General features: G+C 42.4%; 1 protein-coding gene across 2 annotated transcripts in view; it reads right to left on the bottom strand.

The window, feature by feature from the left end:
* Positions 1–1083: 1083 nt before the first annotated feature.
* The window catches only part of MBP (myelin basic protein), a 983766-nt gene continuing 969833 nt past the window's right edge, over positions 1084–15016 (bottom strand). For both annotated transcript variants that reach the window (XM_078687869.1, XM_078687870.1), the window contains one exon: positions 1084–2895. In XM_078687869.1, coding sequence (XP_078543995.1) covers positions 2851–2895 — 45 coding nt within the window. In that variant the 3' untranslated portion in view covers positions 1084–2850. The remainder of the gene's footprint in view (positions 2896–15016) is intronic.

Here is a 15016-nt window from a genome sequence, read left to right as displayed (position 1 = left end):
TGACTTGCGTTGTAAATCCTGCGTTGTAATGGTAGTGCGTCGTAAGAGTTGCGTTGTGATGGATGTTTCCCCTGCTACTTTGCTGAATGTGTGACTATAAGCCAGCACCACCCTCCAGTGACCGCAAGACCCAGAATAAATCAACTCAGAGGAAATCCGTATAAAGAAGAAGTAACGAGACAGGCAAGAGCCTTAGGCCTCATAAGTGCGCATGGAGAGCATGCTTTAGAAAGCCAAATAATCTTTCCGTAATTATTCAGAGAATTTGGAAAAGCAAATTTTTGATTTTCTACAAGACTGAACCCCGTCAAAGCATTATTGGTTGTCATTTATTGCACTGTAAGGCCAATGGGGCATATTTACAAGGGCTTTATCTCCGCTTTTATGGCTTAAAAAGCCCAAAAAGCGGAGATAAAAATATCGCCCTATTTACAAGAGGGTGCTAACATGCATAATCGCATGTTAACACCCTTTTTCCCAACGCCTCCCTTTGCATCTCTAATGAGATGCAAAGTGGGCGTCACTGGGCGTTCCTCGGATGGACTCCCTTGCAAATATCGGTGATCTTCACATCACAATATTTACAAGGCAGCCCATAGGATTTTAGCACACGTTAGATTTTGGCGAAAACTGCGGTTTTTGCCAGAAAAATAACCTCTGCTAAAATCCAGACTTACCTATGCTTTACATAGGGGGTGGATTATGCTGATACGACCACAGGGTCGTTTCAGCAAGGTTATTGCCCTTTTGCAGGGAACATCGCTGGAAAACCAGCGATGTTCCCTACAAAACAGCGATAACCTCGCTATCTCTGGAATTTTTATCGCCCTGGAGAAACGCGTTGTTAATAACGCACTACCAGATACATTCCAGAGATAGCCTGAGATAAAAAATGTATCGCTAAGCACGGCCAGTGACAATTATCGCTGGCCGTTGATAATATGCCCCAACATTTCTTAAAATGTGCATACGCGCTTGCAAAATATACGCTAACTTTTGGGTCGGTTTGCATCGCGCCATAGTCCGCACAAAACTTCAGTAAATATGGGCGTAGGTTGTGAAATAAAAAAGACTCATTCAAAGTTCATTCAAAGGTGATTACTTTTATTCAGTCATGAATCTTGTTTCTTTGATAGCTGTATTCTATATTTTCAAAGAACAGTACAAGTTTTACTGACGTTCACTAAGACATTAAAGAGCAGTACATATCTGGAAAAAGCTACATATTGAAAAATACATTTCAAAGTGATGGAATCCAGAATTGCTTAAGAAATGGCAGTATTTGGCTTGTTTTCAGGTACACTTTCTCACCCACTCCCACTCCTTTGCTTTAGTTAGTGCACATTGCATAGAAACAACATTTAAAAGAGAGCTTATTTAAAATTAAAACAGACATAAGCTGGCTTCCAAAAATGGCTCTTGGGGTGTCAAATGGAAAAACGATAGAAGAAGCCATGTGTTGATTTAAAAAGCTTAAATCATCTTGGTGCTATAAAACAAAGACACAACATTTAAAGAACTAAGAGGAGAAAGGAACATTTTGTTAAGGAAGGTTTCAACGTAGAACACAGTATGTTATGAAACAGTGCAATTCAGAAGAGCTGGTTTTTGTGCATATGGCTGGACACACCAGTGTCATATGGCTTATTTTCTTAGTAGGTTTATAAATAGTTAGACCTCTAAAACTAATCAATGAGTGTGTTTATATACTTTCACAAGGCAACCATGGTACAACAGTTAAAGGTTCACAGTAGTTTTCTACAGACCTGTGAGATGTCACCAGATGCAGGTGACCGGCCTTAGTTATTGGGAAGAGGTTGGGGTTTTTAGCTTTATTTTCATGTTTTTTTTAACTACATCGCTCCAGTGTAAAGAAGCAGAGGCTCTAACAGGAGCTGCAGAAGAGTAAAGGTACCCTGTATCCTATTAAGCAGGATTTCCTTTACTTTTAGGTGTGAAGTGGCGTTATTCTAGTGAGTGGACCTGGGGTGCGCCACCAGCGGCACCCATGGGTCACAGAAAGAAAACCCCTCTGCAAATGTGGGGGATTCCCTGTTTCTGAATCCCCTTCTCTCTCTACCTTTCACTGACCATAAGCCCATGCTCCAACCTCATGGATCACACTGCGAGAAGGCTGCGTCACCTCAAAGCCCCCACAGCTCTCTGTCACACCATGATCCTCACCGGCCCGCAACCACCCTTACACGCTTGTCACATACTAAGAATTCAACCCATCCCTTTTGTTTTACCAACAGGAATCCATCCATTGCTGTCTTTTGCAAGTTCAAAAATAATCAAATAGGCTCATGCATGTGAGAGAGAGGTAGGGGGTAACCAACAGACCAATCTAAAAAAATGTAAACAAACTGTAAAAAATAGACTTTTGAGACCAGGACTTGCATATTCTGAGCATGGCACCAGATGACAATGTTTCCCCACTACAGAACTACAAACATGGCTGCCTTAGTTATGTAGCAGCTTTGGGAATCTTTGGTTGTCTGTCAACTAAGGTAGTGTTGGGGTGGGTTGGCTTCTACTTTTAATGTCCTATTAAGGTAGCACGGATTATGAATATACGAAAATAAACAGAAGCATCTTTCTGTGTTAATGCTGTACAACTTGATAAAGACAGCGCACTCAACTACATTGAGTTTTCCTTTCTTCTTGTCGACTTGTTGGCCCGGGGTCGCCAACGTAGTTTGATAAATGATCCTACTGCACGCACAACTCAACAGATGTTAACATAGTAGCTAGGTAAGTCTTGCAAGTAGTAGTATTATTTGGTGTGGTGTAGGCACGCTATACTCTTTGGCAGAGTACATCAGGATCTTCAGGAGACCTCGCAGAGCTTCAGCGTCTGGCGACGGGTGATCCATGTCGGCTATCCCTACCGCCCTGTGAAGAGAAATCCAAAAGTAGTTGAGACAAGGGGTTGAGCAGAGAAAAACTGAATCTAAAAAAACAAGCGAAGGATCAGAAGGTGGAGAGTAAAAAGACAGAGAGAAAGTAAGAAAGAGAAAAAACAAAAAGGTAAATAAAAACAATAAGGAAAAAAGAACAAAAATAAGAAGAAAGAGAAAGGAAAAACAATACGCATACAGAGAGACAAGAAAAGGAACAACAAAACAAACAAATAGCAATAGAGTAAGTAAGGAAAAAGTAAGGGGTGGAGGGAGAGTGGAAAAATAGATATGCAATAAAAATGGACAATTCTTTCCTTCTCTTTAGCTTGAAACACTTCACACAATTCACACACTATTTTCAAAGGCTGCAGGGCTTTGACAACCTTTTTCACATTCATTTAAACACGCTAGTTGCAGCAGACACCGGAAAAGCATCAATAAAAGCAATCAATGTTAGATGAACTTTAATATGAAATATAGAAAACGTTTATTTACTGCCTGCTAGAATTGCCACCGCTTTTAAAGAGAATCCTGTAAGATGCAACCTCTGCCAGCACACAGAAATTATGACTCGTGGGCATCCTGTAAACATTGGTGTATGGTGTCCTGAACAGGTCAAGCATCGTAACTACAGTTTGTTTCGCCCTAATTTTGGAATTAAATGATGCTCAATGCCTGGCTGCTTACTTTGAGTGTTATTCAAGCGTTATTTTATTTTTTATCATTGGCCACAGTCCATTGGCAAAGATCATAGGGGCATATTATCAAGCCTGGGCGATAAAATTATCGCCGTTTTATCGGCAGAAAATTGCAGATAAAGCGGCGATAATGGGCTTGATAATATGCTCTATGGAATTCCAATCGAAGCCCATGTTAGATGTGAAGACTTTTAACATGTGCTTTGATTGGAATTCCATAGAGCATATTATCAAGCCCATTATCGCCACTTTATCTGCAATTTTATGCCGATAAAACGGCGATAATTTTATCGCCCAGGCTTGATAATATGCCCCATAGTGAGGGGAGGGCTGGTAACTTTTGACAGCTTGTAAGTAATAAGGCTATTCATCCACCCTCCATATCTAGCACTGGCAGACAACAAGAGGCCTCCTGTGCAAAGGGTTTTATCGCTCGCAAAACCTCTGATTAGGTGGGTTTTCCAAATTGTTAAATCAGTGTAGGAAACCATTAAGAATTGCTATTTGGAAGGTGCGTGTTACGGGCGTCTCTTCTGGATACCAATTCCTTATGGTATGCATTAATGTTTTGCAACTGACATCCAGCTGCAAACACTTAGGGCCATATTTATGAAAAAGTTACGCAGTGCAGCAAGTCACCGTATTTATCACAGTATGGTGCACTTCTGCCTTTTACCAGAGCTGGTGCACAATGGGCTGCTTAGTGCCAACACAGGTACACTTGCACCACGGTGCAAGGGTGTCTGAATTGCATGCAAGATTGTTTCAGTGCAGGTGGGGCACCTTCCTGTACAAAACAACCCCCTGAGGCATATTGCTCTGTGTGCTACAGAATACAGTACACATAGAAAGAGGAAGTAACTGGGAGAGATAGAGATATTTCTCCTCTTTATGCCTACCCTGGGAAGGCGTTGCATTTTGGCTTATTCCCAGGTCCACAAGTAATGGTAAATTTGGGGATGCGTCAATATCCATGGGAGTTGCGTGGGAACACCCATGCAACGCCCATGGAATGCCTTCCCAGGGTAAGTAATGCAATGCAGCGATTTGTACTGTGCTGTGTTGCTCCTGAATTATCAAGCCACACAGGGCCATGCAAAATGGAGATGATAAGACATTGGCAAATGGCAATAGGTCCCTGAGGAACACCTACCTCTTTGTGAATGTCAACAAAAACTTTTTAAACAAGCAGGCAGTGGTCCATAGCACCAATGCCTATGCTAAAGTAGGTTTGCAGAACTTTTTTTTCTTAAATACATCTCATTTTCTTTTATGGAAAGTAGGCTGCATTAAAAAAAAAGGTTGCTTTATTTAAAAGCAGTCACAGAGATGGTAGTCTGCTGACCCCAGTAGGCCACCATCCCTGTGATTGTGGCCAGTCATAGTGGATCTCAGTTTTCAACTTACCTCATGACTATTGTTGAAGTAGGTTGAATTGCAACCCACTACACTTCTGTATTTTGTTAACCAATATGCTAGTAATAGGTCAGTTTGCAAAATACCAATGCATTCGATAGAAGTCAATGCGCAAATTGTGACCATTTCTTTCAAATCCATCTTAGTGCATTCCAAATAAGAAATCGCAACTTGAGAATTCTTACTATTCGAAATTTATGATCACTAATTTGGAACCTTTGTACAGGTTCAATATTTGTGGCTGCTTCATGTCCCTCTTTAACACTGCAGCTAAGCTTAGAACACAAGCAAACAGCAGCAGATAGTTTCAGGATTCTAAGCATTCTGATTGGCTGAGCCAATCTCAACATTACATAATCAGTGTTGTATGCTTGTCAGTTGTAGTGGATTAACAATATGTGTGAGGGCCCCCATGCAAAGTGCATGGAGGGCCCCCCCATGCGCCGGACCCAGTCAGGCACTCTCAGGCCCGCCCATGCACCGTGCCGGGCCCTCTGGAGCTTGCCCCCTGCACCCATGGGGCTGCTGGGGCTATTGTTACACCATTGGTCAGTTAGGTATTAAAAGTGGAGAGAGGTATTTTTTTGTGGATGCCTAGAAACCGAGGGGCATATTATCAAGGACGGGCGATACATTATCGCCGCTTTTATCGGCAGGGAACTGCCGATAAAGCGGCGATAATGGGCTTGATAATATGCTCTATGAATTCCTATCGAAGCCCATGTTAGATGTGAAGACATCTAACATGGGCTTCGATAGGAATTCATAGAGCATATTATCAAGCCCATTATCGCCGCTTTATCAGCAGTTTCCTGCCAATAAAAGCGGCGATAATGTATCGCCCGTCCTTGATAATATGCCCCCGAATTTCCTGTTTGCTCTCACTGTAGATTCTTTTTTAAAGTTCCCCTTAAAGTGGCCATGCACGCAGCCGCATCGCTAGGCTTCGAATTTTCTATTTCACTTCAAAGGGTTGGCCTTTGATTTCCATGAATATATTTCAGAATAGACTTTAATGTTTTCAAGTTAGCAATCTGCTCCCTTGTGATGATGCCCATAATTAGGTTATAATGGCACTTTGGATGGGGCTATACTTTGCATGTGCAGTAGGCAGTCAGTCGATATACATTTGCACTATAAGGGGAGGGAAATCAAATGACTCTTCAGCTACAAATGGCCCTGGAACAATAATGCATCCACATATATCTTGTATTAATTTACATATATGCCTGAATAAAAGCTGTAATGAATATGAGTAAATACTAGGGCCTATTTTAATGTTCCTTCAGGCTCAAAGTATGTTGGTACCTTAGACAAGCTACATTTTTGCAGCCTTCCTTGTTTTGGCAGTAACATGGTTTAATGTGGCCAAGAACGGTGCTTCTACCCCCTCCCAGCTGGAAGCACAAAAACGACCAAATCAGTGCCTTTAGACACGAGCACAACCCTGTCGACAGCCGTTTTCCTAAATGTATCTCACTGCCCCGGTTTAACTCCCTGTGCACTAGTTAGCCCCTGTGCACTAGTTAGCGGGCATTGATCGGCTCGAGTTAGTTGTTGCATGAACGTGCAGTAAGAAAGACTGGCTTACATTAGGCTCCACCCAAGAAAGTTCCACCCAAGAAGGGGTTTTATGAAGAAGGTGCTTGGGCAGGGTTGTTGTTGCGGATACAGGACAGTGATTTGCAATGGGCCATGGCTTAACACTCAACTAGCCTGATGTTGTGATGGTGACCTTCTGCCAGCCATGTTTTTGGCCCACATCTCTAAGCATGCTGGGACGCTTAGGCCCAAATGTGTTATGGAAGAAGTGATACAGCTTGTAGTAGGATTCTCAGGATTTGTAACTAGTTGGGGACAGATTTATCAAGGGGGTGCAACAGCGATGCAAAACCTAAGTGAGATTTATCAAGCCATGCAAGCGTAAATAACTACTTTGTGTTACTCTGTGGCACAAAGGAGTTCCATGGGTGGAGTGTGGGTGTTCCCATGCATCCATCCATTGATTATGGCGCATTCCTGGATTTACCATTAGTGGTCGGCATGGAAATGCATCAAAATGCTATGCCTCACCAGGTGAGGCTCTCTTATTTTTCACTTTCTACGTGTGCTGCATTTGCAGCACGTGAAAAAAAGAGGGAAATGCCTCTCAGGATTGTTTTTGTGCAGAAAGCTGCCACTTCCTGCACGAAAACAATCCTGCTCACAATGCAGGCACCCGTGCACCATGACGCAAGGGTGCCTATGTTGGCGCTAGGCAGCCAAAAGTGCGCCAGCACTAAGAAAGGACAGGAATGAGGCAAATAAAGGTAATTATACCACATTTGTGCCCTTTTCCTTTCACGGAGCGCAGTAAGGTGGTATTTTGTGTGGAATCCACTACTGCTTTACAATTGTGTTAAGAATCTGAAATTTGGCAGGCTAGTCATCTTTTTTTCAATATCAGGTGTGTGGCCGTATTCATATTTTACTTTCAAGGAAAATGCCACAGTTTGCCTGAACATATTCTATTAAGGGAAGTATATAAGAAAATATTAAACAAACCATCATAAGAGAATTATGTGGAGGGTCTGACGTGGATTGTAAGGATGATAGACTCGGAGTGAATCTCAGTTTGGTCGGGTGCGTGTTTTATAACTGAATGTGTTTCCTTCCTGTGATAGATGTTATTTCCTAGGTCTGGTGCACAATCCCTACAAATCCAAGGCAGTGCCTGTGACAGCCCTCTTGTGCTCCAAACGAGGCTGAAGGTTTATAATCACAAAATACAGATGATTAGAGAAATCCAGTGCTGATCAAGTATGAATGGGGTCTTTTGAAGCTTCTTTATACTGCAGTGGTTGGTGTGGCCAAATCAAAGACAAAGGCACCTTCATGATAAAATCTTGTGAAAATGGTGCTTATTTTCATTAAGTCCTCCTGCAAGAAGTTGAGCACGCTCAGAGACATCCAAGAAGGGCTCCTCCAAAGGATGGCCATTGTGGCTTACTGTTGCATTATGTGAAATTAGCTTTTACAGCAAGTCATCGAATGGACCTCAGATGCTAATACAGCCTGAGCAACATCTATAGATCCAAGTGTAAAGTACTGAGTGGTGTGACAGTAGCAGATCAAGTAAGTCATCATTGTTGGGCTATGAACATCAGGTTGTTGCTGGGGCAATGGAGAACAACTGAAGCAGTACCGTGGAGTTGATTTACTATGTTTTTGCATTGAGTTGCATCACTTTTGTAGTGCAGTCCCAATGCAAAATCATTTTTGGTATTTACTTGGTCACGAAAAGCCACTTTGTGTGGTTTAGTAAATACAAAGTAACGCAATGCAGACCATAGCGCTGCCTTGCATTACCTTGCATTGGAAAGATGTTCCATGGCTGGAGCATGTGCGTTCCTAGGCGTCCATCCATGGATTTTGGCACATTACCAGACTTACTAAAGCTAATAAACCTGGGAATGCCTCAAAATGCAATATCTTCCCAAGTGAGGCGTAACGAGTAGAAATATCTTTATTTCTCCTCGGTATTTCTTCTTTCCATGCGTGCTGTATTCTGCAACACACATAGAAAGAGGAATAAGCCTCCAAAGATTGTTTTGTGCAGGAAGGCATTCCTTCCTGCACAAAAACAAACCTTCCCATATTGGAGGCACCTTGGTGCAAGGGTGCCTGCATTGGCGCTAGGCAGCTTCAAGTGCTCCCATGCAGGGATAGAGTTGAAGAGTGCCTTATCTTAGTCGATATGGTGCTTTTCATCTCTCTCCGATTCACGCAGCGTAGCAACTTGCCTTGCTGCACTGCGTTGCGTGAACTTTAAGGAAATCTGCCCCAATGTGTCGTACAAACCCTGACTACCATTCAAGGAGCGTCAAATTTAGCAAGAGGTGTGTCAATGATGCCATCGACATTGATTATCCAATAAAAGCTATTTTAGTACCTCCCTCATATTGACTGAGTGGTCCTTGTGTGAGATATTTAGTCATAGCAAATCCTCCAATATAGATATCTATGTGATGACAACTGAGGGGATGCCGCGTTATATGTGCAATTTCACTGGAAATACACACCTTTTGCACAGGAATATTACATGCTGTTTGCTTGACCCTTGTCAGAGCTTGTGTTTTTTTGGCCTTATGATTTCATACAGAGCCAGGTCACTCTATTATAGGTCTGACTTTACATGAAAACCTATGAGTGATTTCCACTGTTCTCACCTTGTTACCCCATCCCCTTTGCATAAATTACTCGGGTGGTCAGTGCTTAATTTGAGTCATTGGCTGCAGGTAGGGCCTACCAGCACTCATTGTATGGGACAGGCACTTATTTTTCCTCAATAGACTTTATAGAGAGCAAGAGAATGAAAAAAACACAAGGGGTAAGGAAGAGAAAGATGAAAAAATATGACAAAAGGACGAAGAGGAAAGAAGTAACTTGCATGTGTTGCAGAAAGGGGCAGAGAGTGTCTGGTGGTGGAATAAAGAGGCATGAGATGGGCTAGGTGGGCAGTCCTAGACCCAGAATTACTAATATTTGACACAAGGCAGCATATCAAACAAAGTTACTGCACTGCCTTGCATCAAAGGGAGAGAGAAAATATGCACCATTAATATAAGGTGCATTTTTTCTATCAGCACTGGTGAACTTTTGGGAGCTGTGTATCAATGCAGAAACACTTGTGCCATAGTGCAAGGGTGTGTGTGCTCTCTAAAACATAGGTTTTGAACTGGAAGAGAATCATTCCAGTACAAAAACTATCCTTTAATTGTTTTCCTACTTTGTATATGTGCTGTACAGTGCAGCACACAAGCAAAGTTGGAAAAATAAGGCAAAATTAAAACTTTTCGCCTTTTTCCGTGTTCCTCAAGAGGAGTATGGTCAATGTCAGTAGACAGGGATTTGCATCAAAACCCATGAGTGGTAGCATGGGAAGGCCAATGTATCACCCATGGAATGCCTCATTGACGCAAAGTAGCACTAAGAAGAGCATAGCCGAACTTTGCGCTAATAATACCCACTCTGCCCCCTCTTCTGAAGGACATGCCAAGAGCATCTATAAAAGATATCTCTCAACTCACCATCATTGGGATGGCGCCACCCTCCTTGGACTCATCATCACCCTTTAAACAAGCAAAATGCCTCCCACAGGGAGACATGGGACTGGAGGAATCGTTAGTAGGCAGTTAAGATATGATACAGCATTGAGGGCGAGAAAACAGCCAATATTTTCGTACGAGGGTGTTCGTCAAGGTTGTACCTTAGGCCCTTTTTTTATTTCCTTTGTACACAAATGGATTTGAGGCATACTTGTTGCTGAAGTTAGATGTCCCGAGGATTGACAGTGATTTTGTTCCATTACTCTCTTGTGCCTACAACACTGTCCTTCTGGCAATGAGAGCAATAAGTCTTCAGAAATCCCTTGATGCTTTTATAGATTTTATGACATTCCTTGATCTAAAAGTTAATTTTTAAAAATTGTATAATATGGTATGAGGCCCCAAGTTGATAAAATCTAAAACTTTTGTGGTGCAGGGAAATGAGATTGAGAAAGTCAAAAGTTTTTCTTATTTGGGTGACCTATTTAATATACAGCTGTCAGGGGACTCTATTGATGTTAAAAGCGCAGCAGACAACTAGAGCAACAAATGCTGTATTTCGGCTTGCAGCTAAATTGGGACAGAAGCCAGTAAAAGAAATGTCAATTCTCTACAAAGCAAAATGCCTTTCTATTTCCATTTATTGAGCAAGAGTATGGAGGTACAGCAAGAATAACAAACTTCAAGCTATAGAGAATAACGGGCCATATTATCAAGAAAGTGCAATACATTATTGCCGCTTTTATTGGCAGGAAACTGCCGCTAAAGCGGCGATAATGGGCTTGATAATATGCCCTTGTGAATTCCCATAGAAGCCCAGGTTAACACCAGAACCAGCGGACATTTCCTGCAGATAAAAGCGTGATAATGTATCGCCCTTTCTTGATAATATGGCCCACCTTTATTAGAAGGCTTCTGATTATGCCCAATAGTGCCTCTACTACACTCTGTCACTCCAAATTGGGTTTGGAACACCTTGGGGACCGCATTGCTCTCGCATCTTTGCTGCTACGGGCAAAGATTTGGCTCTAAGTGGATTTAGATTTTTCACGAGCTATTTTTGTGGATTGTCTTGCTATGTTTAATGTTGAGAAGATCCCTTGGCTTAGCTACTTGAAATGTATGTTTTGTGATATGGGTTTTGAAAACCCTCAAAATATGTCCCCCCAAATCTACATATATTATCAAATCAGCGTTTTTTTCCAGGGCTAGTTTACATCACCAGCAATCTCAGACACACCACAGAATGCTGAGTCTTGTTGAGGTTAGTCTTTTGACTAGTCAACAGCAATTTTACTTAATTTTTATTACGAATCCGCAATACAGATTTCATCTCACTAGGTTTTGGTTAGGCACAGTGCACTTTTTGGTAGCCTTTCCACATCAAGGCGGCTGGTGAGATAATATTACGCCATGTCCTTGTGATAATTTGTCTAAACAAAGCACTTTGCACTTTGTTTTATTTTGTACACTTTATAAAACAGTGAGAGCAAGATGTTTTGCTCCCATTATTGAGAGCGCAACGCCCCTGCTCTGATAGAGATGATTTTAGATGTCTGTATTTGTTGGATTCTATTGTTACCTCTACTGCTGTTTCATAAGAGGTGCACTTCTCGTCCTCTGAAATTTTTACAAAAACTCTGATAAGTATTTTTAAATAGAACAAATTGTTATTGCAGGTCTGCTCTTCTATTTATTTACTGTATACACATATCTTATCTCCTTGTTTTAATATTTTTGATGCATTTTCTGAATACTGTATTTTATCTATATTCAATAGTATACTATGTTAATGAGTGTATCTCATTTTTCAACTGTTCTTTATTTGATTATTTGCTTTTATGATTTGCTTGCTGAATCGAATAAAGCTTTTTGACTGACTGACTAACTGGCCTCCCAAAGGCTTCAGAGGGACCACTTGCCCTGAGGGAGGGATGGGTCCTAGCAGCTAGAGCATCAATCTTTGGAACTGGGGAATCAGATTTGAACCTGGACCTTTACTCAACATAATGTGATTCACTTAATCTCTACATACCTAAAAAATGTGTTACGTTTGTTTCTCTTGTAAAGCACTTTGAAGCCCACCGATCAAGTTTGTGGTGTACAAAACTATGCAAAAAAATACTCTTTCTTACTGTCCTAAAAAAATGTTTTATCACTTGATCTCACACTCCTTAGAGACTCAACATTTTCGCTAAAGGAGTTTGGCTATATTGTATTGAAAAAGAAGCAGGTAGTGCTGCCATATCATTAATATTTGGAATGGACTGAGGAGTTCACATTTGCTTAGAAACTAATAATTCCTAAATTTACTAACACTTTGCTTCAGGTGTGCAGCACAGGAATGACACAAAAAGGAGCAAAGTATAGATTTGGGATTTACTTTCCAGTGCAACCTTTGCTGTGTGGTCCGGATAACAGCCCTAAGGTAACCCAAAGTAGAGCACTGCACTACTTTGTGTCAAAGGGGTGACATCAGGGCCGGACTGGTCGTGGCGGGCACCGGGCATTTCGCCGGTGAGCCACCAGGGTGGGGGTCGGTTTTCTTTTTTTCAGACTTTGCATGCATGCTGTACTGTACAGGTCACATACAATCTTGAAAAAGTATTAAAATATGTCTAAGCACAGTATTTCTAACTTTAAAGGCACCCTTCTAATACAAAAGCTACGTAATACATCACAGGACCATCCTTTCACTACGGTACAAAGGCATGTGTGTGGCGCAAGACAGTCAAAAGTCCACCAGCGTAGGAGGAGAGAGCAGCAGTGCCATATCTTATTAGGTATGGCGCTGTTCTCTCGCTCCCTTCGATGCAACACTGTGCAGCAACTTTGGCTGCTGTGTGCTGGGTCAAACCTTAGTAAACTTGCCCCATAGCATCTAAACTTAGCGCCTCAATGTCATCAACTAGAAGCAATTCACTTTGTTGCAGTGAAATGTATTATCTCCTCAAACATCATATTATTCACTTGCATGCAGGGATGGCTTTAGCACTGGTGATACCCCGTGCGACAATCATTTTTGGCACTCCAACACCCTATGACCTCTTCCACTAATTCTGTCACTACCACCAGGCAAAAGTGCCCCTCATCTCTCCAATCATAAGTTGGTGATCAACGCCACTCACAGGTATAAAACATTTCTGTGCCCAGGTCGGCATTACATTCCGCCAGTGTTAGTTACAGTGAGTTCCTTTGAGATGAATAAGCATAACTTTAGTAAGTTGTGCTCCAGGAAAAATCGGTTCCCGGTTTGTGCTACATAAATGGTCAAGATGTCTGTTTTGGTGCTGAGCACATGGTCCAGACAGCGCTTTCCACTAACTCCCAAGTATGGGAGCAAAAATGTCCCTGCGTTCTCTTTCTGAGAGCGAGGGGGCAGTATTGCACCAAGGAAAAGGCCTCTCCACCAGGAGGAAAGCCAGGGAATAGCTTTCGTGATGCTGTGAGCGCTCAAGGCCCGGACGAATCACTCTCACGGTAAAGAGTTACCGTCAAATGCACTTTCGCATGTGGGGAACTGGATTTTGCTAATGTGCTTTGAAAATGAGTCACGTCTTTTAGTTTTCTTAAACTAGAGGTCCAGACTGGAGGGGGTAGATTGAAAACATGGCGGCGGTGGCTTCTTATGTCAGTCAGGCCAAATGCTAGTCACCACTGAAAGTATCCGAGGAGGCCTTTGGCAGCGATGGCCGCCGGCATCTGGCGAGTGGCAGCCACAATTCTCCAGGGCAAGCAGCGTTTCTGACTTCACATGGCTCTCGCCCTGCCCTGCCAAGGTTTCTCTGCGGCCTGGCAGCTCCGTCCGCCACAGAGCCAGCAGCTTTGCCAGAGTAGATCATCCATGAGGCGGCAACCGGAGGGACAGCGGGCAGCAAACGCTTGCTCAGCCATTTTATCTTATCCTCCTGCCATAACCTGTGTTTACTCTTCCCTTTAATGTGTAAAACGAATGGTAGGCGCAGTTTATTCACTCTTCCACAGATATGTCAGGAACCTGGCCTGGTAAGTAACACAGCAACAACCGAGCCTCTTCCCCACTGCTGGCTCGTTCAGGCGGCAGATGTGTGAAATGGCAAAGGCTGAGCCGCAAATAAATCCACACTAACAAGGCAGAGCAGCTCAAACCCAAACAATGGCTTTTTATATTTATGTGCAACTAGTGGACAAAGCATGGCGTGGGCAGCTGTTCATTACAAGCACTTTCTGTTTGTAAAGATAGAGCAAAGATGCACATGTCCAGGGTTTAATTTGAGCCGGTCCTTGCAGGTGGTGCACACTGGCACTCATTTTTGAGGGACCGCTAGTAATTTTACCACATCGGACTCCGAACTAGAGCAAGAGAGAGAGAAATACAAAAGGGAGAAAGAAGATGGAAGAGAAAGACGGAAAAACTGTGACACATGGAGAAAGAAGGAACCTGTAAGAGTCAGATAATGGGGTGCAGAGCGTCAGGTGGTGCATTAACGAGGCATGTGGTGGAATCAAGACTATGCAGCCTTAGGCATCAAGCACAGCATTCAAGAGCACAGGATGCATACTTCTGAGCAAAACTTTAGGCTCCATGACTTATTATTTTGCAAATTAAGCAGTGCACATGCCACACTTGACATATTTTCGAACCTGTGATGCCCAGATATTGTATTGGGTCAAATCACCCTTCTCCCCGATACTTGAGAGATATGTTTTTTTAATGTATAAATGTTGCTTTTACAATATAATACCCTTATAGCTTGCCAGAGGAGATCTATTAGCTGTTAAACAGTCATCCTTTTGTTACTGGATTTCACATTCTACTGAGGCAATACGCTGGGGCAGGAATTTACTGGGTCATATAGCAGCGGTCTCTAAGGCTATATTGGATCACTAATTGGAGTAGTTGAGCAGGATCGCAGATCTGCTGTTCACCCTA

This window comes from Lissotriton helveticus, chromosome 4_1 (assembly GCF_964261635.1).
Source record: "Lissotriton helveticus chromosome 4_1, aLisHel1.1, whole genome shotgun sequence".
Classification (NCBI taxonomy): Eukaryota; Metazoa; Chordata; class Amphibia; order Caudata; family Salamandridae; genus Lissotriton; species Lissotriton helveticus.
The sequence above is the reverse complement of the archived record's forward strand: the minus strand, read 5'-3'. Positions and strand labels throughout refer to the sequence as shown.